Source organism: Magnolia sinica, chromosome 5, assembly GCF_029962835.1.
Source record: "Magnolia sinica isolate HGM2019 chromosome 5, MsV1, whole genome shotgun sequence".
Classification (NCBI taxonomy): Eukaryota; Viridiplantae; Streptophyta; class Magnoliopsida; order Magnoliales; family Magnoliaceae; genus Magnolia; species Magnolia sinica.
Window position 1 is genome coordinate 100119376 of NC_080577.1, and position 24098 is coordinate 100143473.

The window sequence follows — 24098 nt, forward strand, 5'->3', positions numbered from 1 at the left end:
TTGGATCCACTTCGTTTTTGGTCAATTTTCCTAAAATGAGCTCACCAAACGGATGAACGGAGTACATTTCCCAAAAACATGATGGTGGGCCCCACACAGCATTCTTGCGCAGGAACTTCCTGCGAAAGGCTTTCGCAGGAAATCCGCGTCCCAGAAACATTGCTTTCCACTTAGCTGGCAATTCCAAAGACGCTATCTCCACCCTCCATTTGGAATAATCTCAACCGTGGATTCAAATTAAGAGCTATTTTAGCTCGGTTCGTGTATACCTCTAAATTAAATATTGAGTCACTAACCACATCCCTCATCTGAACAAGCATGTAAAAATGGCAGCGATAATCGTCTCTCTCCCCATTCCCTCCCCACAAAACAGCAGCAGGAAGAAGCATTTCCTCCAAACCACCTTCCTCCCTCCAAATCCCCTTCCTCATAAAACCCTCACAAAAACAACCCTCCAAAAGAAGATTCCCACCTCCATTTCTTCTATCACTTCATCTTCATCGTCTTCTTCCACAATCAAAATCATCCGCAATCCATCTCTCGACCGTCACGTACTAAAACAAAACAAGCTTCGCTTCGTCCAAAAGCTCAAAACACTCCTCCTCTCCAAACCCCGTCATTATCTCCCTCTTCGCATTCTCTCCCGATGCCGATCCTATCTCTCTCTCCCCACCTCTCGCTCTATCCTCTCCATGATCAAACGCTACCCAGCCATTTTCCAGCTCTTCTCTCCTCCACCTTCCCCCACGAATGCATCCGATCCCCCTCTTTCCGTTCGCCTCACTCCCGCCGCTGCCTCTCTCGCCGCCCAAGAATCCCTTCTCAAATCCCAAATCTCCTCTGCTCTCGCTTCCAAGCTCCACAAGCTCCTCATGCTCTCCTTCCACCGTCGCCTCCTTCTCTCTAAGCTCGTCCACCTTGCTCCTGACCTTGGCCTTCCACCCAATTTCCGCTCCCGCCTCTGCAACGAGCACCCTCAACGTTTCAGGACTGTTGACACTTCCTACGGCCGTGCGCTGGAGCTCGTGTCGTGGGACCCTGACCTCGCCGTCCCCTTTCCTGCCGCACAATCCCCGGGTTTGGACTTGATTATCGACCGCCCTGCCAAGTTCAAGATGCTGAGGCTGCCGAAGGGCCTTAATTTGAAGCGGCGGCATCGGGATTTCCTCATTAAGTTTGGGGAATTGCCGGAGATGAGTCCGTATTCAATGGATGGGGTGGGGCTGCTGCCAGCGCCGCACACGATGGAAGCGGAGAAGAGGGCGTGCGCGGTGGTGAGGGAGATGCTGGGATTGACGGTGGAGAAGCGGACATTGGTGGATCACCTGACACATTTCCGGAAGGAGTTTGGGCTTTCGAATAAGGTGAGGGGGATGCTGGTGAGGCACCCGGAAATGTTCTATGTCAGCATTAAGGGGCAGAGGGATTCAGTGTTCTTGGTGGAAGCGTATGACGAGAGGGGTCAGCTGGTGTTGAAGGAGGAGGATGAGCTGTTGGTGGCGAAGGAGAGGCTAATGGAGCTGGTTAGGATTGGGAAGAGGATAAGGAGAGAGAGGAGGAATCGCGTCGATGGTGTCGACAACGATGAAGAAGAAGATGATGATGATGAAGAAGAAGAAGAAGAAGAAGATGACAATGACGATGGTTTTGAGGAGTTGTTTGAGGCTGGAATTGAAGATGATTGGGAGGATTTTGGGGTTGATGAAGAAGAAGATATTGGAGATGAGGTGGTTCCGGGCAGCAGCGGAGAGTTTTGGACTGTCAATGGTTTGAGCAAGGATGTAGGTGGTGGTGGAGAATTTGAATCCTGGTGAAGATGACTGCTTTGTTTGGCTGTCTTCCTGTTGAGTTAGTGAGAGACATCAATCCCTGTGTATATAAAGAGAAGAAAAATCTTGGAAGTGTTAAGTTCCTGTTTCGATTTGGGTATTATCCCTTCTCAACCTCTTCTTCAAAATTCAAAATTAATTCTTGTAGATTCCCTCCAACTATTCTTAGAGGAAGATGACATGGGCACTAGCTCTCCCTACTCTGTCCTTGGATGTGATGCCCATATTTTCAAGTGCAAAATGCTTGTAACTCTGTGTTAATCTACAACTGTTTTGATGGCCGGTCACCCTTTCCATTAATTTTTTCTATTGTTGGTTTGAATCTTAAAGCTTTGGTGAAAAGCAAGCAAGCTGAGTGAATCCTACATGACCCAACTATTAAGTGGCTTCAAAGGCAAAAGGACCTACTGGGGTGAGCATGGCTGCCCCAAATGAGAATGGTTAATAAGGGACATGCTTCAACATTGTATTCTCATGGGTCATTTAGTAGCAAGGATTTTGAGTGATTTGGATTTTAGAGGAATCATTATCCCTCAAAACAATTATTTTTTCGTTCCTACCTCCAAGCTAATTTGGAAAATCCACTCAATTCCACAACTTGCAAAATCCATCGGATTTGATAGGATTTAAAATCCATGCTGCCAAACAAGCCCTCATTCTGGAGCACAATTTATAGAGTAAACGGAGTAGCAAAGTCTCCCATATGCACTTTTTATGATGCATCGAACAGGTCTCCTTTCTAAGAGTGGTGAAACTTGACCTGACCTGCTAACCCAGACCCAACCTAGAAAGTTAGGGTTTGGGTTGATCCATTTCTTATACTGGTTAGGTTTGGGATTTTCCATGAAGCACCAATTGCCCCTACTTGCCAAAAACGTAGGTGAGTTAGACAAGCTATTGCTTCTACAAGTTGGGTACAAGATAGACCTTGTTTGGATATTCATCAATACTTAATACGCAAATCCAGAAGTTGTGCTTTTGTGAGAGGGAAGCATTTGGCTTGTCCACATAAAGATGAATGTTTTCACCTACATTTTCAGCAGCCAGTTGCAGACAGGAACAGGTTTGAACTTTAAACTATCCAATCTGCAAATTGGGTGGCCACTGATTTTAAATAAACGAAAGAACACCAAATGGAGAAAACCCACTTAGAACCTGAATTTCTGCAAAATTTCAAAATACATTGTGTGTTCTGTCGCTAACATCTGAACTATTACTGAGCCATTCTATGCCCATGCATGTGGTACACACATGCACGATTGGTCTGTTGGGACCCGCTATGGATGGGCTTTGCACCCAAAAAATCACACCAGTTGGATGAACCTATAGGCTTAAATTGGAAGAATCATGGTGAATATAAATGGGCAGAAAAAAACTCCAACCAACGATCAAGATTCAATGAGAAATCATAACATTATGATTTTTTTATGTTAATTACCCATCCATGGTGGACCCAAAGAATGACAGATCGGACGCCGAACATGCATGCCATGTGTGCAGGTGGAGTGCCTGATAAGCTTAGAAAAAAGGGTTCTGCAGTGAATCATTTCCCTAGTGAATAACAATACTAATAATTACAGACATTGTATCTATATGAGTAACAGATGAGAAGCTTTTTATCATCACAACAATGGAACGGCATTCAGTGAGCATCTGTTGTATTTCTGAACAAACATGCGGAGCCCTTCTGTTAGGACGGGAGTGGCTCAGTTCAGGGAGCAAACAAAATTTTACATTGGAAATCCTCCCATGATTTGAGAATATATCGGCGGAGATGAATTTGCAAGATGGTTGATGGGGAAGCGGGCCTCATATGATGCCTCGTCCTTCTGCTCCTGTTTAGGCCTGACAAATCCCATATCTCCATCTTTAGGCTGCTGCCCAAAGAAAGGCAGAGCTGCCCCCATGGATTTCCCATGATTGAATTCAAAGCCAGCCAACGCAAGGTTTGCAGGCCGGTGGAGGTTCATAGGAAATGCAAGCGGAAAGTCTGGGACAACCTGGGGAACTGAAGAAGCTTGATGAATATCATTGTGTCCAAAGGAGCTAAAAGGTATAGGCTGTAAGGATGGCAGCTTCATCTCATAACAGGCAGAAGGCCCAAGCTTTATATCGGCAGTAAACCTCCCTATATAGCCCGGTTTCAAGTACTCACTGCTGAGTTCAGGTTTTCTCTCAAAACGAGGGGCAATATCTTGAACTTGGGGTTCAGGCTTGGGGATATTGGCAGTTCCTGATAATGCCACAGTGGTCTGGGCGCTTGCAGGTTGTACGTTCCCACCACCCGAGTTGATGTGGCTACTGTTTCTTGCTGCAGGTACTTCATGGTTGTGTTTTCCTTCATAAGTTGTAATCACAGACTTGAGATCATGTGACGCTCTTTCAACATGCTTCCTCACTGTACATCCAGCATGTGTGCATTTGTAGTAGCTCCTGCAGCAGGAAAAAAAAGAAGAAGCTGTAAGCAAGAAATCAAGTTCTTTATATCTACGGAAGGTAAAGACTACAATAGTCCATTCATTCTCTCCTTATTAGATAGCAAGAATCCTGGCCCAAATATTTGGATGTGCTTGGATGTTCAAACTCATTGAAATGCAACAAACTCAATTTGATGTGGCATCTTTTGGTTTGCTACAGCAACCATAACCCTACTGCAATTCAATGCATTTCCAGTTAGTTTTGGGATGAAGTAATTGGGGGCTAGTCCCTCCTTAGTAATGAAGTTGGAATACAGACCCACATTAAACATTTTCTCTACATCTTTGGGAGTCATTTCAATTGAGCATCCAAATGTACTCGAGGAGAAATATCAGCATTAGAAGCAATTTGTAACGGTAACGAGTATGATATGAAAGTAAAGCAGTATGAACTCTGTACCTAGGGTTTGGATTCCCTTTGACCACTTTTTGCCCATACTTGCGCCAGCGATATCCATCATCAAGAATGTCCACTTCACTGTCTGTTTGAACGACTACTCTTGGTTCACGGACAGCTCTGGATGCTAAACTTGCTTCGATTAAACAGTTCTCTTTCTTCCTGAAACAACAGAGAAAAAATACGTCTCAATTCTTTCTTAAATAACAGAGAAGAAACTTCCTTAAATGTGCAGCTTTCTTATAATGTATTGGGACAGCCCTGCTTTCGTACGTCTCCAGGAAATTACACTATGTGGTCGGAAGTAAAATGATATCCATGAACATAACATGGGATCAAAACTCAACCACTGGCAAGTTAACTCGGTCTCATCGGAGAGAAGAAACGAGTAACGCCCTGAAAAATGTACATTTTCTGGATGACTAGAACCAAGTCGACATGGTTTAGAGCAAGTCATAATGGTTTTGTTTGCTGGAAGGGTTGCACTTTGAAACTGAACTTCAATTCCTTGATTAAGGGTGAAGAAATAACCTTCTTTTTGACTCGGATTCCTTGTCTTCAGCATCATCACCAAGTGATATGCTTCCCTGTGTGACCATATCTTCATCATCGTCATGACTAGCTAGTGTAGATGAAAGCTCTGGAGGAGTATCTGCTGATTCAAGCATGCTCAAGTGTTTCCCCTGGGCGGTGGACAATGGATCTGAAAGCTCAGTAACAACCGATGTAGATGATGTCCTCTCCAAACCATCAGCCCTTCCTTCCGGGCTGATTTTATCTTTAGATCCAGGTTGAATGCATCTCCAAACTGACCCCCCTTCAACTTTGACATATGATCCGTGACCCTCAAGCATCTCTGACGTCTCACTGAGTTGAAATGCAGATCCAATTGCTGAGCGACGACTAGGCTGCGGTTTCGGATGATTATGAGCACCCTTATAAATAATTTCTGTTATTTGCCCATCATGGGAACGTTCCACCTTTTTCTTCACCTGACAGTTTGGATGAGTACATTTGTAGTAGCTTCGAGGATACTCACTACCTTTTACCTGTTTCTGACCATACTTCCTCCAATTGTATCCATCTTCAGATGGCCTTCCCATCCCCATGGCAGGAAATGACCCTTTCTGATCTTCTTCTAAAAGTTGCTGCGAACATGCATCTTCTCCAAGAGGCAGCTCCTCAGGCTGCAGTGCATGATCACTAGCAGCACTAGGAGTGCGAGTTTGCAAAGGCATGTTGTTCACCTTCACAATCATATTACTGGAACCCTCCATATCAGATGGGGAATCAGTAGTGTAGTTTGTTATCGTCGCTTGTTTGAGAAACCCTGCCTCACACTCGAAATCCAATTGTGGCTGCACCTGAACCAGATTTTGATGTTTGATATCAGCCACTGCAAGATGTTGTGCCTGATTGGCAGCAGGAGGAACCTAAAATCAAGCATATTACGGTAAAAGTTCATGCTGAAGTGGATATTTCTTTTTACTCATATAGATATGCATGTTAACTACACACTTCACATAAAAAGGATTTAAAAACACAGAAAGAAGAAGAAGAGATTTTATAATATCATTGTATCATGCTTAAATCTCCCCAAGTATTCCTGCAGCTCTAAGAACGTATGGTGATGATTTATTTTTTATTTTTTATTTTTTTTTATGACCAGATGTTGCAGTCGTATAGTATTACCTGAAATGCCTGCCAAAAAATGGCCTAATGTAGCATTCTTTATTCACTCCTTGCCTGTGTGTGGTTGTGAATGTATGTGGTGCACAGATGTCTGGCTGTGAAAACAGCTATTTGACTGGCGATGCTATGTTTGGCATTGTGTTGGGCAATTGGGAGGCAACATGAATACGGGCATTACAGAGACGCTGACATTAAGGGCCTGTTTGGTAAAATTTATTTTCAGCACTTATGGCTGAAATTAGACCATTTTCAGTGATTTTTCTAGATTCAGATTGTTTGACAAATCTCAAAAATTAAGCCATTAATTTAAAATTTCACTGAAAATTTTGATTTTTTTCAGCTTACCTCCTTTGACTTAAAACTTAAGAGGGAATGCAGTAAGTGATTTAGATTTAAAACTTTTTTTTTTTAAATGACAATTCTACCTTTTTTGAAGTAACTTCCCGTGCGCATTTAATGGAAAAGTCCGCAGAAGCTAGCAAAGTACTTTGGGCCCATCATGGTGTATGTGTTATATCCACACCGTTCGTCCATCGATTTTGCTAGATCATTTTAGAGCATGAACCAAAATATGAGGCAGACCCAAAGCTCAAGTGGACCACACCACAGAAAGCTATGGGGCAGTGATGGCCACCATTGAAACCTTCCTAGGGCCCACCATGATGTTTATTTGCCATCTAATCTGTTCAAAAGGTCACGCAGACCTGGATGAGCTGAAAACACAAACATGCGGCCCACCTTGATACACACAGACACACACCGTTCATCAGTTTTTCTAGCTCATTTTAAGGCATAATCCCAAAAACTGAAACAGATTCAAATCTCAAGTGGACCACACCACAGGAAACAGTGTTCATTGAACACCCACCATTCAAACCATCCTAAGGCCCACCGTAATGTTTATTTCATCCAACTTGTTTATAAAGTCACAAAGACTGGATGAATGGAACAGACAAATATCAGCTTGATCCAAAAGTTTTGTTGCCCCCAGAAAGTTTTTAATGGTGGGAATTCAATCCCTACAGTGTGGTCCACTTGAGATTTGGATCTACTTCATTTTTGTGAGCCTACCCTAAAATGATCTCGAAAAAATGGATGGACAACGTAGATATACAACACATACATCAAGGTGGGCCCCACGGTCAGGGCAACATCCACTATTGTGTTACCAGAAGAGGACTTGGAATGCTTGTGTTGGCGTGACAAAGTTTCGTAGGCCCGCCATGATGTATGTGTTATATCCACACCGTCCATCCATTTTGTCATTTCATTTTAGGGCATGAGCCCAAAAATGAGACAGATCCAAAGCTCAAGTGGTCCACACCATCAAAAGTAGTGGGGACTGAACGCCTGCCATTGAAAACTTCTTAGGGGCCACTGGAGTTTTGGATCAAGCTGATATTTGTGTTTTCCCTCCATCTAGGTCCATATGACCTTAAGAACAGGTTGGATGGCCAATAAACATCATGGAAGGCATAGATCTTCCAATCTAAGGAGATTTCCAGGTAAGATCCTTATCTGTATCGCACTTGTAGTCCACTGGACTACTGTAATAGGTGGCTCTTAGGTTCTGATTTGTGCTGATTATGGGCCCACTCAAAAAATAAATGGTTTCTTTGGGCACCATCTTTACTCCAGCGGAGACATCATCGTTATCTCATTTGTTAGTCTTTAAAGGCAGCTAATCTCGACCATTTATTTTATTGTATTTCTAATAATATGTTGGATGTAATGTAATAGAGAACCCACGACCATAGAATTCATAGAATTACAAAGTCTATATATGACCGCAGGAGCATGGTGATTTTTAGGCCACAACAATCATTATGGTACACATCCGTCGGGCACATCCTCTGCCAATGGCCTATCATGCAATAATTGAAAATTGGTCTAAGACTTTTTACATGTGCGGCTCATCTTTCGCTGATCTAGATCCTTTATGAGGTTGGCCCCACATGAGATGGACCTAAAAGCACTAATAGGACAATCTCAACTATTCAATTGGTGGTTATCAGATTGATGGTTAGAAATAAAGTATGAAGTGGTTCATATTCAATGGGAAAAATCAGATGGTTTGTATCACCCACTAGGTGTGCATGTCCCCTAGTGACACCAATTGTAGCATTATGATTATTATATTAAAAAAGAATATAGTACATGGTCAATACACAACCAATTTATGTTACTGGACATAACAAACATAAAAGATATAGACCGTTCATCTACTTGCCTTATTTGGTAGGGAAATTATTAAAATTTTATTGGATTGTGCATAGGTGTGCAAAAATTGGTGGCATGATAATATATGTTTCTTCTTATACTCTACAAAAGATAGAAATTGAAAAAATAGGGTCAAATATGACAAATTGCTAATTTTCAGACTTTTGTAGTCTGTGTTTACCAAACAAGTTTTTATGAAAAAACAACTTATTTTCAGATATCAGGGTTATTTCAGACAAATTATCAAACAGATTTTTCAGTATTTACAAATACTAAAATTCAGCATTTTAAGCTTTCAGTACTTGAATGAATTTTCAGGCTTCAATTTTCAGTTTACCAAATGGCACCTAAGATGGATTTGTGGAATGACTAGGAAGGATAGAATCAAGAATAAGGGCGTCAAAAGCTGCCTAAGAGTAGCCCCAACAGGACAAAATGATTGAGAATTGATTGTTGGTGATAGAGGAGATCCATGCCCAGGAGAAATTTATTGAAGGAATGAACTCTACCTTGGAAATAGCCTTTAATAGGTGATAGCAAAACAGCAGCTTTTCAGGAATGTTTGCATGACATTATTGCTCCATATCAAGGTTCTTCTGTCAATGATGCAAAATTCTTGATGGGTTTCTCATTGCTAATGAATGCATACATTTGAGGAGGAAACAGAGAATAGAAATTGTCCACGAAGTTGACATTCGAAAAAATAAAATAAAATAAACCTATGACCATGTCCGTAGGCACATGCAAAATATCCAGTCCATGTATTAAATGGGTCCTAAAATATCAGCATATTCTCTCTTGAAATTCATGCCATTTGCCGTAGGGTTGCATCTGTGGGAGTATAGTTGCAATAGGGATGTGGAGTAAAGAGCAACGTTTGGAGAAACATTTGTCCACGGACAGTTACATTCAAGCCTACCCCATTGGTACCAGCAGATTTAATATTTGTGGACGACCCTATCCAATGGAACCTCTAGAGTAAGTGACAGCTCCATCCAAACCATGGAAACCTTCAATGTCCATGGACACTAATGATGCGGACATCAGTGGTGCGCCCTTTAGAGTGTACCAAAGGAGGAGGCGTCGCCAACAGAGTACCAGAGCGGAGAAGTTGATGTGGATGGACGACAGGTCCATCAGACCCACTAACACGCTACGAGTACAGAAGCGGCATGACCGCACCCCGACCATTAATCCATGGGTCGAATTTTACACCCTACCACATGGGTGTTTTAGTTTTGGACTTTTTTTGTTATTTTTCTTGTTTCAGGGGCTTTATTGCAACTTTCTTCATTTTTCATCTTTTTTGTTATTTTTCTTATTTCCAGGGGCTTTAGTGCACTTTTACTTTTTCCATAGCTTATTTATATGTTGTGAGAAACTCATTTTCGTTATTAATGAATGAATAAGAATTCGTTTATTTTCTTCATTTTTATTCAAGAGATTAGGGTTTCAAGATTGACCCTTAAGTGTTGAGGATTCCACTCCGATTTCAGATTTCTCTCTTTATAAGATCTTTGAGGTGCAAGAAAAGGTAAGAATCATTCCCATTCTTTTCTTTTAACGACAAAAGGACATATACCTTCTTCATCTCGAACCCCTCATCCTTCATTTCTCTTTGGATACCCCTTTCTAGTTTGAACGGAAAAGAGGGATGGTTAGTCAGTAGAATCAGATCCAAACTTACTCGTGGACTGACTTATGCTAGATCTGGGATATCCTCATATCCCGAGATTCTCCTTTTTTACTGTTTATGTGATCTTATGCTAAGGGACATGATCCTGACAGAATAACCTCATCTTTGTGTTGAAATTTACCTAATCTCTTTGATTGAAAATAGTTAGCTAATTGGTGTATTTATTTGAATATTCTTTAACCTGATTATATATGCACCTAGCATGTTACCTAATCTCTTTCATTTGAATATTCTTTACGTGATCTTATGCTAAGTACATGTATAATTGGGTTGGAGAATATTCAAATAAATACATCAATTAACTAACTGTTTCCAATCAAAGAGATTAGGTAAATCTCAACACAAAGATGAGGTTATTTCGTCAGGATTATACCCCTTAGCATAAGATCACATAAACAGTAAAAAGGGAGGACCTCGGAATATGAGGATATCCCTGATCTAGTATAAGTCAGTCCACGAGTAAGCTTGGATCTGATTCTACTGACTAACCATCCTTCTTTTCTGTTCAAACTAGAAAGGGGTATCCAAAGAGAAATGAAGGATGAGGGGTTCGAGATGAAGAAGGTATAGGTCTTTTTGTTGTCAAAAGAAAAGAATGGGGATGATTCTTACCTTTTCCTGCACCTCGAAGATCTTAGAAAGAGGGAAATCCAAAATCAGGGTGGAATCCTCAACACCCAAGGGCCAATTCTGAAACCTTAATCTCTTGAATAAAGAAGAAGAAAATAGACGAATTCTTATTCATTCAATAATAACAAAAATAGGGTTTCTCACAACGTATATATAAGCTATGGAAAAAGTAAAAGTGCACTAAAGCCCCTGGAAACAAGAAAAATAACAAAAAAGATGAAAAATAAAGAAAGTTGCAATAAAGCCCCCGAAACAAAAAAATAATAATAATAAAAGTTTAAAACTAAAACACCCATGTGATAGGGTATGAAATCCGACCCATGAATATATGGTCGGGGTGAACACCCATGTGGTAGGGTGTGAAATCCGACCCATGGATCTATGGTCGGGGTGCGGTCATGCCGCTCCTGCACTCGTAGTGCGTCAGAAAGTGGGTCCGATGGACTCGTCGTCCATCAACATCAACTCCTTCGCTCTGGTACTCTATCAGCGACACCTCCTCCTCTGGTACACTCTAAGAGGCGCACCACTGATGTCCGCATCAACTAGTGTCCTAAGTGAAGTTTTCCGCATATCCGATATTAACAAATCAGTGTAGGAAATCAATCTTGCTATCCATTGTTATTCCATCTAAATCTAATATCCAATATAATCTTACCAACGAAAAGCTCAGAGAAGTTTCCAACCTCTATAATTTTGAAATTGCCAACCAGTAAAAAGGCCAATACTTCTCCCATTCACCTACCAAACTAATGGATTTCCACATTGCAAACCTATTTTCCCTTATAACTCTATCGAAGTCACTCCTTTTGTTCAAAGTCCATATTTATTAACGACCATCATCATCAATATACTAATGCCACCACACCGTTTATCCTTTTGAACCTTCTTCCAAATGATTCAGAAGTAATGCCTTACCAAAGGAAATTGCATTGCAGTTGTTCCAACTTCCAACCTTTTTGCTACCACCCAGGGAATCTTTAAAAGAGATAAACTGCACATGAAGGTCAGAGCTTGAATGAGAGAGATGCATCCTCGCATGAAAGAGCTTTTTTTTTTTTTTTTTTTTTTTTTAAATCTCCAGTCATTCATCTGTCACAACCCAAATGAACAAACAATTCCATTTTGCTCCAAGCAGGAGGACAAGACGTGAAAGAGAGTTACCACACTTACAACCCCATCAAACTCTCTCATTCATCCTTTCTTTCATTCTTTAATCTTTAATCTTTTCGTTTTTAATAATTACACCCCCTTAAATTATCAAGGACATATATAGCAGGTTAATGCCAGTTGGGATGGTCGTAAGAAGCGTGTGATGAAGATGTGGATCCCAAAGATCCAATATGTTGGTCCTATGGTCCATCCGATGGCCCCCACATGTGATATCTCCATGCAAGAGTCATAAAAATAGAATCAAGTTTCATATTTAGGGTTTCTTCAAATAAATTAGATGCCGTTTAGAGAAATAGCAGCTCAGATTTTGGAGTTGTCTTAGGTCTTTTCTTCAAACGTTTAGATCTTTATGCAGGTAGATTTCTTTTAAAAATAGGTTGTATACAAATCATTGGAGTTTATTTAGGGGTTTTCTTTCAGTCATGGGAGACTTTTTGGGATTTTAATTTTTCCAATGAAAAGGTTGAACAGCTATTTTGTGTTTTCTTTAAATAGTATAGTTTAGAAGCCTCATTCTTGATATTGTTGCTTACTAAATTGGTGTTTTGCTAGATCTGGTTAAGATATTTTGGAGTGCCCAAATTTGCTAAAACTGTTGGATCAATTTGATTAGAAGGATTCTCATTGATCTGGTATATAGTTGCAAAAAGAATGAAGCACAGTAGCAACGGATTCGGGGGGTGCGAGAGTGGGGAAGCGTCTGTTTTAAAATGTTAGCAAGTATAAATCAGCGTTAGTTGCTGACTGCTACTCCATGGACGACGGTAAAATGGTGTGGAACGCGCGATGCTGGCGAAATCTTCAAGACTGGGAAGTACATGAGTATGCTGATCTTCTAGCCTATATTTATAGAGCGGTGCCTTCCCCCTCTGCTGAAGAGGCCCTTCTCTGGGACCTATACAAATCTAGGGCGTTCTCGGTAAAGTCATTCTATAAGGAATTGGAAAAGTCTTCCATACTTCAGCTACCCCTGTTTAATTTCATATGGAAGTACACGGCTCCCCCAAAAATCAGCGCCTTGGCTGGTTGGCAGGAAACAAAAAGATTTTGATGATGGATAATTTGAGGAAAAGAGGGATGATTCTGACTAACGTTTGTGTGTGCTGCATGAGAAATCAGGAATCTGTTAATCATCTCCTGATCCAGTGCCCGTTCTTTCTCCCCATCTGGTCTGAATTCTGCGCCCGATTCAACGTCAGTTGGTGCTTCCTGGAATCGGTTTGATGGTCTTCTGCAGGCCTGGCACGGTGTCTGGATCGACAAGGGTAGAACCAGATTGTGGTGGATGGTTATTCTTGCCGTTTGGTGGTCTATCTGGGAAGAGAGGAACAACAGATGCTTCCGGGATTCTCCCTCCCTCCCCCATGCTGTTTCTTCTAAGGCTAAGCATCACATTATTGAATGGGCGAGCCAGTCGAAAGCTTTAAAATGTTATGATTTTAATTTCTTAGGGGTCTAGTTTGGGCTGTCTCCTTGGCAGCCCTTCTAGCCCTCTGTATTTCCTTTCTTTCAATGCAATCGTTATCTTTCAAAAAAAAAAAAACAGCTAGGAAGTCGGAGTGTGAGCACAAGTACAAAGCACAATTCAAAGTGGGAGTGGAACCTTGATAGAAGGATTGTGCAACTTTGATCTATAGTTTGGAGCTTTTATATTATTCAGAGAGTAATCATGGAGTTACTTTAGGAAAGGTATTTCTAAGCTAGAGAGATGCTCCAGTCATTTCAGAGCACAGTAAGTTATAGTGCTAATAGTTGCATTTTGGAGAACTATAAGTCAATTGATCTAGACTCTCCAGTGCTCTCAGAGCACAGTAAGTTATAGTGCTCCTAGTTGCATTTTGGAGAACTATAAGTCAATTGATATAGACTGTCCATTAGGTACAACACACATTTCATGGCCCACCATGCAAATATGACACCAATCTAATGATCTTAACCATCTGATCAATGGCCTCTAATATGGACGGTCAAGATCATTTTGTACAAAAATAGATTTAACCAACAACTTGATCCATCTATTTCCTAGCTCCCATCATGGACTGCTTATGATTCTGAGGAATCACTTCTGTTATGCAATCCTAACCATCAAATAAGAGAAAAAGAATGGCTACAAAAACAGGCCAAATCTAGGATGTGTTTCATCATCTGATCAGTTTTCATAGTGTAGATTAATCTCTTGAACTGTCTAAGTTACTGATAGTGCTTTGAGAGCATTGAAGCATTCTCTTTAAGCTACTATACGATAGATAAAATGGTGGGGGGGGGGGGGGGGGGGCATCTAGTGTTGGTAACACAGGCCAATTTTAGCAAGACTTTGTGGATTTTTTTTTAAATTTTATTTTTACTGGATGAGCTCATGCCTATCTAGCTTGTCTTAGACAGTGTTTGTGGCTGGTTTGTTTGAGTTTTTTTTTTTTTTTCCCTGGCTGATATCATGCCTAGCTAGCTTGTCTTAGACTGTTTGTGGCTGGTTTGTTTGAGTTTCTTTTTTTCCTGGCTGAGATCATGCCTAGCTAGCTTGTCTAGCATTGCATGCTTGAGACCATAACTGACTGCAAATTTCACTTTCTAGGTAATGTGGAATAGTTGAGCAAAAGGGTAGCACACCAAGCATAATTGTGTTGGCATAAGACAGGCATTAGACATGTATCCATGGGCTCCCTGATATTCCCTACAGCCAATTAGTTGAGCTTTTCCAATCCACCTTTTGGTCTAATAGTGGTAAATTTATGTTCCTAGGTGCCAACCCAGTCTTGGTCAATGGTTCTCCATCACCCCCATTCCAACTGAGAAGAGGGATTGGAGAGGGTAACTCATTGTCGCTCATCATTATGTGTGCAGAATCCCTCCCAACAAGTTCAAACGACGCATCATTAAGAGGCAAGCTCAAGCCTATAACAGTAGCCAAGGGACGCATGGCCATCTCACACTTGTTTTTAGAAGACGACTTAATTTTTGGCTGAAAGGTTACCCCAGAATCATATAGAACTGGTAGCAAGTTTCTCAGTAAGTTCAGAAAGGAAGCTGGTCAAGTCAGTCAATAGGGACAAGTCATTGATCCTCTCCTCAGAAACCACATCTCCCCATGAGAGGCAAGTGGAGTCAAAGAATCTACAAGTGAAGCAAGGTTAGTGGCTGATTCCATACCTGGTGTTCCTATTACCCAGCTAGACTTGAAGGAGAGAGGTTCAAGGGCACCATTGACAAGGTCGAAAGAAGGATTTAAGATTGAAAAGCTAAATTGCTGTCCCAGTCAGGCAGGAAAACCTTAATGATCTCATGTCTTGTGTAGAACTGCCGAAGAAGACCCTAGACTCAGTAAGCAAAATTAGAGCATTCCTCAAGAATAAGTAGGGCATCAACTACAATTTGCATCACATGGAGTGGGCCAACTGAGGAGCAAAGGATGTCTATGCCTTAGACTTCAGAGACCCTGGGATCAAAATAAGATCTTCATGGCAAAGCTAGGGCAGAGGATTTTATCCAATGAAAACTCCTCGTGGTGTAGGATGATGATGAAGAAGTACCTAGGCACAAGGAAACATGCAGAAGCGAGACCCAAACCAAATGACGACGTCACAGGAATCCAGAAGGCTCAGAACCTCATCATCAAAGGAGTTTCCATATATATATATATATATATATATATATATATATATCTGAAGAACTGTATAATGTTTGGATGAAGAGGTGGGCCCCAAACCTTCCCCACCATCTCCTCATGGACTGCCATAATTCAAAGAAACAAAGCTGGAGGATAGAATGGAAAATGCCATTTCAGTATCTAAGGACCAAACTCAAATGTGGGAAGGCCAGGCATATGAAAAAAAAATGTGACTGCAGATAAAATTCTTCAACTTGGCCTAGATTCAGATAAGCTGACAAGCTTATATGGAAGCTAAGTAGTGATAGGACATTTTTAGTCAATCTGCATACAAAGCAGCCAAAGGACACATTCTGAATGTTTCTTTGGAGAGTGGACAGCTTCCTAAGGTAAAAGAATTTCCTTCAAAAATCTTACTGGCAAACTTCCACAGTTAGAGTAGGGAGCTCGGCATGGAATCAAGCACAGAGAACCTGTAATACCACTTTACTACTGAAGAATCAGCATCAAATTTCCCACTCTCATGTGAAGTTGTGAGGGAAGCATCAGAGGATGTCTCATTCACAATATTGGGAAAAACTGATGACTAACAGCAAAGGTGAGAAAAAATTCTTTCCATACATATGTTGGTATATGTGGTTATGGTATATGTTGGTTTATATGGTTATCCAGGGACGACAAAATATTTGAGCGTAACCAGAAAGATCTGTAAAAGAATGGCTCCTTGGCCTTCACAAGTCTTGAGGAAAAAGATGTTCAGAGAAACACCTAAATTGAAGAGGCTATTAGTTGGGGAGGGAAGTCCAAACAAGGAGTCAATCAGAGAAAAACTTGGCACCTGCCTCCAGCTGGGTTTGCCAGACTCAAATTTGATGAGGCCAGGTTTCACAGAGCAGCTGTCGGACTATTTCATTCAGATAAGGGAGATTTCCTGGTTGCCTACAGGTATCCAGGATCCAACTCCCCACTTGGGACTGAAGCCAATGCTCTCAGTAGGGGGTTGGAACCAATACTCAAAATGATATCAATGGTTATCTTTATCAAAATCCTCCTTGTTAATGGCTGTGAATGAAGGATGTAAAAACCTGGATGAATGTAATACAGGACCATACAGTGGTACGGCCCACCAAGTCTTGGGTTTTGTCCATGTGTCCCTTTATTTAGTTTATTAGGTAAACTTAATATGCACGTGTCATATTATAAGTGAAGGGTATTTTTGAGATTTTCACTTTTTTAACTTAATATAAGAAGGGAGAGACTAGGGGCGTGTATCTCAAGTTTTCTTTCTCCCCATTTTATTTTTCCCATCTCTTTCTTGCTCTTTTCTATTTCGTTTCTCTTCTACATTATTCTACATGGTGACAAAGCAAGTTTCGCTCTGATCTACACCAATTTCTTCTCTATTACCTCATAATGTTTTCTTCTTTTTTCTCTACTCTCCATACCTCCCTTGAGTTGAAGGTTTTCTAACAAACCTAGGGTTTCTTCTTCTTTTTTTTTTCTTTTTTTTTGTCGGGCCCTTGTAATGGTCTGCGTGTGAGAGGGTGAAAAGTGTGTTCGTGATCATCTCTTTTCTCGTGTTTAATTGGAAAGCGTGGGCTGATTGTTTCAACAAGTGTGGTATATACATTGTATGGAGTGTGCAATTGGAGAGTTCTTATATATGGGAAGTCAGCCTTTGCTGGTGTAAGAACTATAGTATTCTCTTTAATTTCTTCTTCTGATGGAAATGAAGGGTGATCAAAGATCTAGATTCCCAAATCCATCTAATTTTCTAGGGGTTCAAATAACCTCTATAAAACTAAATGAAGAAACTTATCTCCAGTTGTCTAAATCAATCCAAGTGTTTTTGAAGGTCAAAGGTATATTAAGATATCTGACAATAGAGAAACCAAATGAAAATAATAGCACATACAATCAATAGATCCAGGAAAATACTCAGATGGCATCTATACTCCAGCTTGAGGGAGAGTGTTAATGACTTTGAATGTGGATCGTACAATCCTAATGGATGTAATAAGGGGTTGTACAATGATACAGCCCACCTAGCCTTTGGTTTTGTCCATGTGTCCGGTTTTTTTTTTTTTTTTGGAATTTTTTACTTTTTCAACTTAATATAAGAAGGGAGAGAGTAGGGATGTGTTGCTCTAGTTTTCTCTCCATTCTCCTTTTTCCCATCTCTTTTGTATTTCCTTTCCCTTCTACATAATTCTATACTCCTAAGAATTCAACCTCTTTATATCAAACAATTGGCATTTTGCAGAATACTGTACTCTCATTGGTCATGTTACCTTTGATAAAACAAGTTGCAACATGGTAAAGAGACTCTTTCAAAAACAAAAAATAACAAGGTAAAGGACATACTAGAACAAGATACCTTTTTAAAGTATCAAGTTTCTTACAACTAATAAAACATCCATGCAAGAAGTTTCATCAATTGTATTAATATTACTAAAAGAATAACAAACCAATTATGCATGCACTTCCCAATACTTGTAGAAAAGAACATTGTGAGCATCACATAGATCAGTAAAAAGAGAGAGCCAAAAGTTACCTGGTTTTCCACATTAGAAAGGCAGGGCATTGTAATAGGCTTCATGTGAGGCTTGAACATGAAGGAGGAATCACTATCTTCTGATTTTTCATTCTCTATACCAGTAGACACCGAAATTGGAATTAGACTATCTTGACCAAAGGATGGCAATGGATAAGTGCCAGTTGTTGGAGATGGTAGTGCCTACAAAAAATTATCCAAATCAATTGGTAAAACAATGGATTATGATAGACTTGATTCAAGGGGGACAATCTTGGGTTCAAATGTTGAAGAACAAAGATGACAACATCAAATTAATGGAAGAAAACAAACTCATGTTGTGTATATGTCAGAAGCTCAGCATCAATGCACCCAAATTACGCGTGAATGCAGAGAAAAACTATGCAATATATGTTTAAAGCACTAAACATTGTCATGATGAAGAAGTTCATCATCAATGCATCCAAGTTACATGAGAACGTAGAAAAGGCATGCATAGATATCATGTAAATATAGGACTAGGACTTCAATTAAAAATAATAATAATAATGATAACTTATTAAAAGGTGACGAAAGCGCACAAGGAACTACAAGAAAGGCACTAAAAGTGCCAAAAGCACATGTGGAACTATAAGAAAGTCGCTAAAAGCGCATGACCCAAAGGATGTGTGTGTGTGTGTGAGGAATGCTCACCTGCGCACCAATTCTCACAAGAACTCATAAGAACTTTTTAAGAACTCATCAGACATGATGTGGGCCCAAATCTGAACTGTTCATGTGATGCAGCACCCCATGAAACCCTCTAGGTCCGACTTTCACCCTTATCCAACACTTTGGTGGGCCATGGAGAGAGAGAGAGAGAGAGAGAGAGAGAGAGAGAGAGATCAAGGGAGAAAACTGTTTCCCTTTTCTATGGCCCACCAAAGTTTTGGATCAGAGTGAAAGTCGGGCCCTGGGGGTTTCATGGGGTGCTGCATCACGTGGACGGTTCGGATTTTGAGCCCACATCACGTGTGATAAGTTCTGAAAAAGTTCTCACGAGTTTTTATGAGAACTGGTGCGCAAGTGACCATTCCTCATATAAAACTCTCTTCAAAGATATTGGAATTATCAGCATAATCGTTAAAATTTGCCTTAGCCCGCTCGATAATCTTTGCAAGCACCCCACACTCCCACTCTTTTCTATGAAACAGTGATTATTTTAATCTCTTCATATGGTCCAAATGTCGGCGACCAAGGACTGCCACAACTTCTTCCAATCTCTCTCCTAGTACCACCACCATGCCAAGATAGGAACAAATCTTCAATAGACCCAACATCATCCACAACACCTTGAAAACCCCCAAGAAGTACATCCAAATGGATCTTCCAAGCGAGCAATGAACAAACAAGTGGTTTACCGACTCTGCATTGCTGAGGCACATGCAGCACATATTTGGGAATGTACATGCCCTCTTTTGGAGATTGTCAATAATGAGTACACGATTCCTACTCACCGAGCGGACACCACAACCTTTGGGGGGCACTCCGTAACTCCCAAAATGCAGGAGCCTTGCCCAATACCGAACCCTCGTTAAGTGAGTAGCTAGAAAAAAGACCGAACAAAGAATCTACCTGACTTCTAAAGACTCCACACCAAAGAGTCGTTCTCCCCAGGCAAGAGGCAGACACCATGAAGGCTTTCCGATAACCTTAGGAACTTGACCATCTCCTCTTCTGAAAGATTTTTTTGCAAATAATTTCCTTCCCAATTTTGGAAAAACTTTTGACCACCATGATTTCACCCTCCATTGCAAGATTTGCCAGCCTAGGTAACTCAGCACAAAGAAAACTCTCTTCCAGCCTAGTGATGCAGGAAGAGTGTTTTACTATTATAGATCTACAAATTTCACAAATGCATTGCTTAAATAAATAAACTTACAACATTTATTTTTGTATTTTCAAGCCATTTTTGGGCAGTTTCTGAAATTTATCTTTTTTTCAAAATAAGTTCAGAAATATTAATCGAACGTTAGATCTAGATAAATCTGTGAATTTTTTTAAACAATGATCTACCATTGCTGTCGGATTTTGTATTTTGGGTCATTTTTTATTTTTGTATTTTCGAGTCATTTTTTGCTCTTTTTTAGGTGTTTTTCAAAAATTTTACTTTTTTCAATTTTTTTTTAGGAATGATAGATTTATGTTGTTTAAACATTTATCTAAGTTCTTTGAACATAGTTTTACATTTTATATGCTATAATTTTATTCTTAACGTATTTTCACCTTTTTTTTTTGGTAATTTTCACTTCTTTTTTTTTTTTTTTTTCCAAAAACCATATTGAGAAATGTGTGTTTTAGTATATGATTTGAATCATTTGATAGATCAATGGTTGATAGATAATTATATTAATAATATATTAATATCAATTGATATTAATATATTATTAATATAATTATCTATCAACCATTGGTCTATCACATGATTCAAATCATATATATATATATATATATATATATATCAACAATTTATACTGAAAATATTCAACATCTCAACTTACTGTACATCGACAACATTCTTATCAAAGTATGGTCCAATATACCACTGAATACATGTTCAAAAAAGAAGAAGAAGAAGAAGAAGAAGATAGATTCTTGGATGTCTCTTCTTTTTTTCTTTTCTTTTTTTCTTCTGTTCTTCTAATATTTTCTGTATTTTTGGCTTAAAAATTGTCCTATACAGTCCAATACGCGATCGATATTGATACACAACATTGTATTGTATTAGTTTTTGGCTGGGTTGATACACTACCGATACCAATATTCAGAACCATGCCCATGTACAACTAGTTGGACAGCTAATTTTCCATCCAACCAGGAGATAATTTCCATATTACCATTTGTGTCATTCAACCAGTCCAATAAGTCAGCCACAATATGCAGATCCCCTTGTGTAAAAATCAAATCCCAAACCAGACAAATGAGCACGCATCACTCAGCTGAGGTTTGCATTTGTATTATTCTATTGAAATTCTAGATAAGAAGGAATCTCTCAAAAAATATCTACAATGAGAAGTGATCCATTACACTTTCTGATTTTTTAGTCCTAGTGAGAAAATGTCTGAATTTCACAAGGTTATTATAAATTCAACACTAAGGCAAATTTTGATTATCTTTTCCATCTTTTGTACAACAAAGGAAGGGCAAGGATAATATGGGGCTTTAAGATGCTTTATGTTTGCATGTATGCTGTGCATTTATACCTTCCAAAAGAAAAGGTTCTACATTTATGGAAATTTCCTTTTTATTCAGCATCGTTATCCCAACTCATAGTTCAGTGCATGATCTATTGATTTATAATACATCCACAGGACATGTTCTTAGGAGTTGTTTCATTGATGGATATGCATAGGAAATGGGTGGCTTCTTGATATATTTCTACCAACATTTAAACAGTTATCTACTTTCTTTTTTTTCCTAGATTTACAAAAAATAGAAAAAAAATAATAATAATAAATCTTAAGATTAATGATTCAATTAGATTCACTTCAACAGCTATTGCAATTCCAATGCGGTTTCAATCCTCAGAGCACTGGTCATTCCGCCTACCAATACCTAGTAACATAAAATAACAAAAGTTACAATCAACTCTTCCAACTAACCACCATAACCAAGATCAAACTATTGCTAAACAGATCAAAAGAAAGAAATAATGTTGGGAACAATGACAAGTTCTGCAGTTCCACAAACCAAAGATGTCTCAGCTCTGACTTTTAGCAGGGCACAAAACAATATATAATGGCATAAGCAACTCTAGAGACAACAGTAATGGAACAAATGCATCTAATGCAAAATGTAACGGGATGGCTTTCAAGATTTTAGTTATCAAATATGCAAACTTAGAAATGATTTCCCACCCAAATGAAAGGGCAAACAGCAAATTAAGATTAAATGTAAAAAGTCTTACGACTCACGATTCAATCAAATTCAATTCAACGCCTATTGCAATTTGCATTTTTGATCTCCAGAGCGCCAGTCATTGCACCCAACTACATCTATAGCATAGAATAACAATAGTTACTATTTATAATCACCTCCTCATGCTAACCACCATAACCAAGATTAAGCAATTGCTAAACAGATCAAAAGAAAGAAATAATGTTGGGGACAACAACCAGATCTGCAGTGCCACAGATCAAAAGATGTCACAGCTCTGAATTTGAGCAAGGTAAAAAAAAAACTATATATGATGACCTAAGCAACTACAGAAAGAAAAGGGCCATACACATCCATATAGTGCAAAACGTACCAAGATGGATTTCTACATTTCAGTTATTCAATATCCAAACTTAGAAATGTGTTGCCACTTTATCTTTTCCCGTAACTTTTGACTACAGGACTGTTGCAAAGATCAGGTCTTGAACCAAATTTCGAACAGTTATCTGACCAGTCAATCTTGAAGATACACAAACAATTATGCAAGGATCAATGCTTGAACCAAAACGCTCGAGGATATGCTTGGTTTCCTTCAGCCTTGGTTCTGTAGGTGATGCATAACATTGATCTAATGGGCCCCAATGTGGATAGATCATGCCCCCAAAATTTCTCCCATATCAGAATATCCAAGCTCTCCAATCGTTGGCTTCTTTTGAGCATGAACAGTTTACAATTTTTCTTTTTAGTACGCCAAGCATGTTCATGCAACCAAAGACCATGTAATTTCCCAAAAGAACGCTGGCCTCAAGACAATCATGGCGGCAAAAAAGATAATGCAGCTCATTCCAACACAACATCATATCCATGCATTTTATCAAATACCCGAAAGTCGAAACTATCAATACAACTCCGAACACAGAAACTCATAAGAAAAAGTAAAACATACGCAACCTGTGAATTTGGAAGCATGACCGGAGAATCCAGCAATGCAGTGGGGCTTAGACCAGGCGGTATCGTGAGATACGGCGAACGAACAGCCGGAGAAGACAAAGGGCTGACAGACCGATACCGAGCAGTATTGATCCTCGGCGCATTAAAACCACACCTCGCAGCCCTTCTCTCGGCAATACTCACTCCGCTTCCTCCATTCCTAGCTGTCGGCCCTGAAGGGTTCCAATCACAGAAATCCTCTTCACTCCTAGCAGCAGCAGCATCAGCAGCATCGACGAATCCGCCCACATCAGATATCTTCTCAGGATTGATAGAGGCAGCGGCAGAGAGATCGGGACCATTGAGGAGCTGAGAGAAGGGCTTGCAAGAAGGGAAGCCGTCGGAAAGGAAAGAAGAGAAGAGACTGTTCCTAGGGCTTGAAATCAGACATCTCCAGTCGCCGACGCCACTCCCTTCTTCGGTTTCCGCCATTTCTCTCCACCACAGTCCCACTCAATCTCTGTCTTTCTATCTATCTATCTACATGGTAATGTAAAAACCTTGGATTCTTTCATCTTAAAAGCTCTAGAAAAAGATATACTCCATCGATCTATCTTCGTTTCGAAAATCTCTAAAGCGTCGGAAATGTGTGAGAGAGAGAGAGAGAGAAGCCTTTTTCAGAGAAGTTTGACCGAAGAGGCATCGTTTGACCGCCTTAAACCGCTCTCTCTCAGATTGGATACTGACCCTGCCCCATAGGAATCCCTGGTGGCAGGATCTGTGGGGCCCACTATTATCTAATTGTTTTATCCACTCCGTCAATTCGTTTTTAAAACCAATTTTATATCTTTATTAAAAAAATAAATCATTTAAAATTCCTAAATATACCACAACCTAGTACAAAGTGCTGATTGAACACCCACCATTAAAAAGTTCTGGTGGGCCATAAAAGTTTTGGATCAAACTGATATATACGGTTTCGATTCATCCACGTCTTTTTAA

The 24098-nt window shown here is 39.9% G+C and overlaps 2 protein-coding genes across 4 annotated transcripts; one reads left to right on the top strand and one right to left on the bottom strand.

Moving 5' to 3' along the window:
• The first annotated feature begins 308 nt into the window (after nt 1-308).
• On the top strand, nt 309-2111 carry LOC131246429 (protein WHAT'S THIS FACTOR 1 homolog, chloroplastic). Its single transcript, XM_058246549.1, has one exon. It carries the CDS (start codon nt 327-329, stop codon nt 1812-1814), a length of 1488 nt encoding a protein of 495 aa, XP_058102532.1. The 5' UTR covers nt 309-326; the 3' UTR covers nt 1815-2111.
• A 1112-nt stretch (nt 2112-3223) lies between these two features.
• LOC131246427 (probable WRKY transcription factor 20) lies at nt 3224-23777 on the bottom strand. 3 transcript variants are annotated; one of them, XM_058246548.1, is made up of 5 exons: nt 23118-23777; nt 18273-18455; nt 5235-6067; nt 4707-4865; nt 3224-4262 (listed from the first exon to the last, which is right to left on the bottom strand). In XM_058246548.1, the coding sequence occupies exons 1-5, from the start codon at nt 23586-23588 to the stop codon at nt 3560-3562; spliced, it is 2349 nt and encodes a 782-aa protein (XP_058102531.1). In that variant the 5' UTR covers nt 23589-23777; the 3' UTR covers nt 3224-3559. The 3 variants fall into 3 exon arrangements, with proteins under 3 accessions (XP_058102531.1, XP_058102530.1, XP_058102529.1); XM_058246547.1 differs by having other exon boundaries at nt 5235-6115; XM_058246546.1 differs by having other exon boundaries at nt 5235-6136.
• Between the last annotated feature and the right edge of the window lie 321 nt (nt 23778-24098).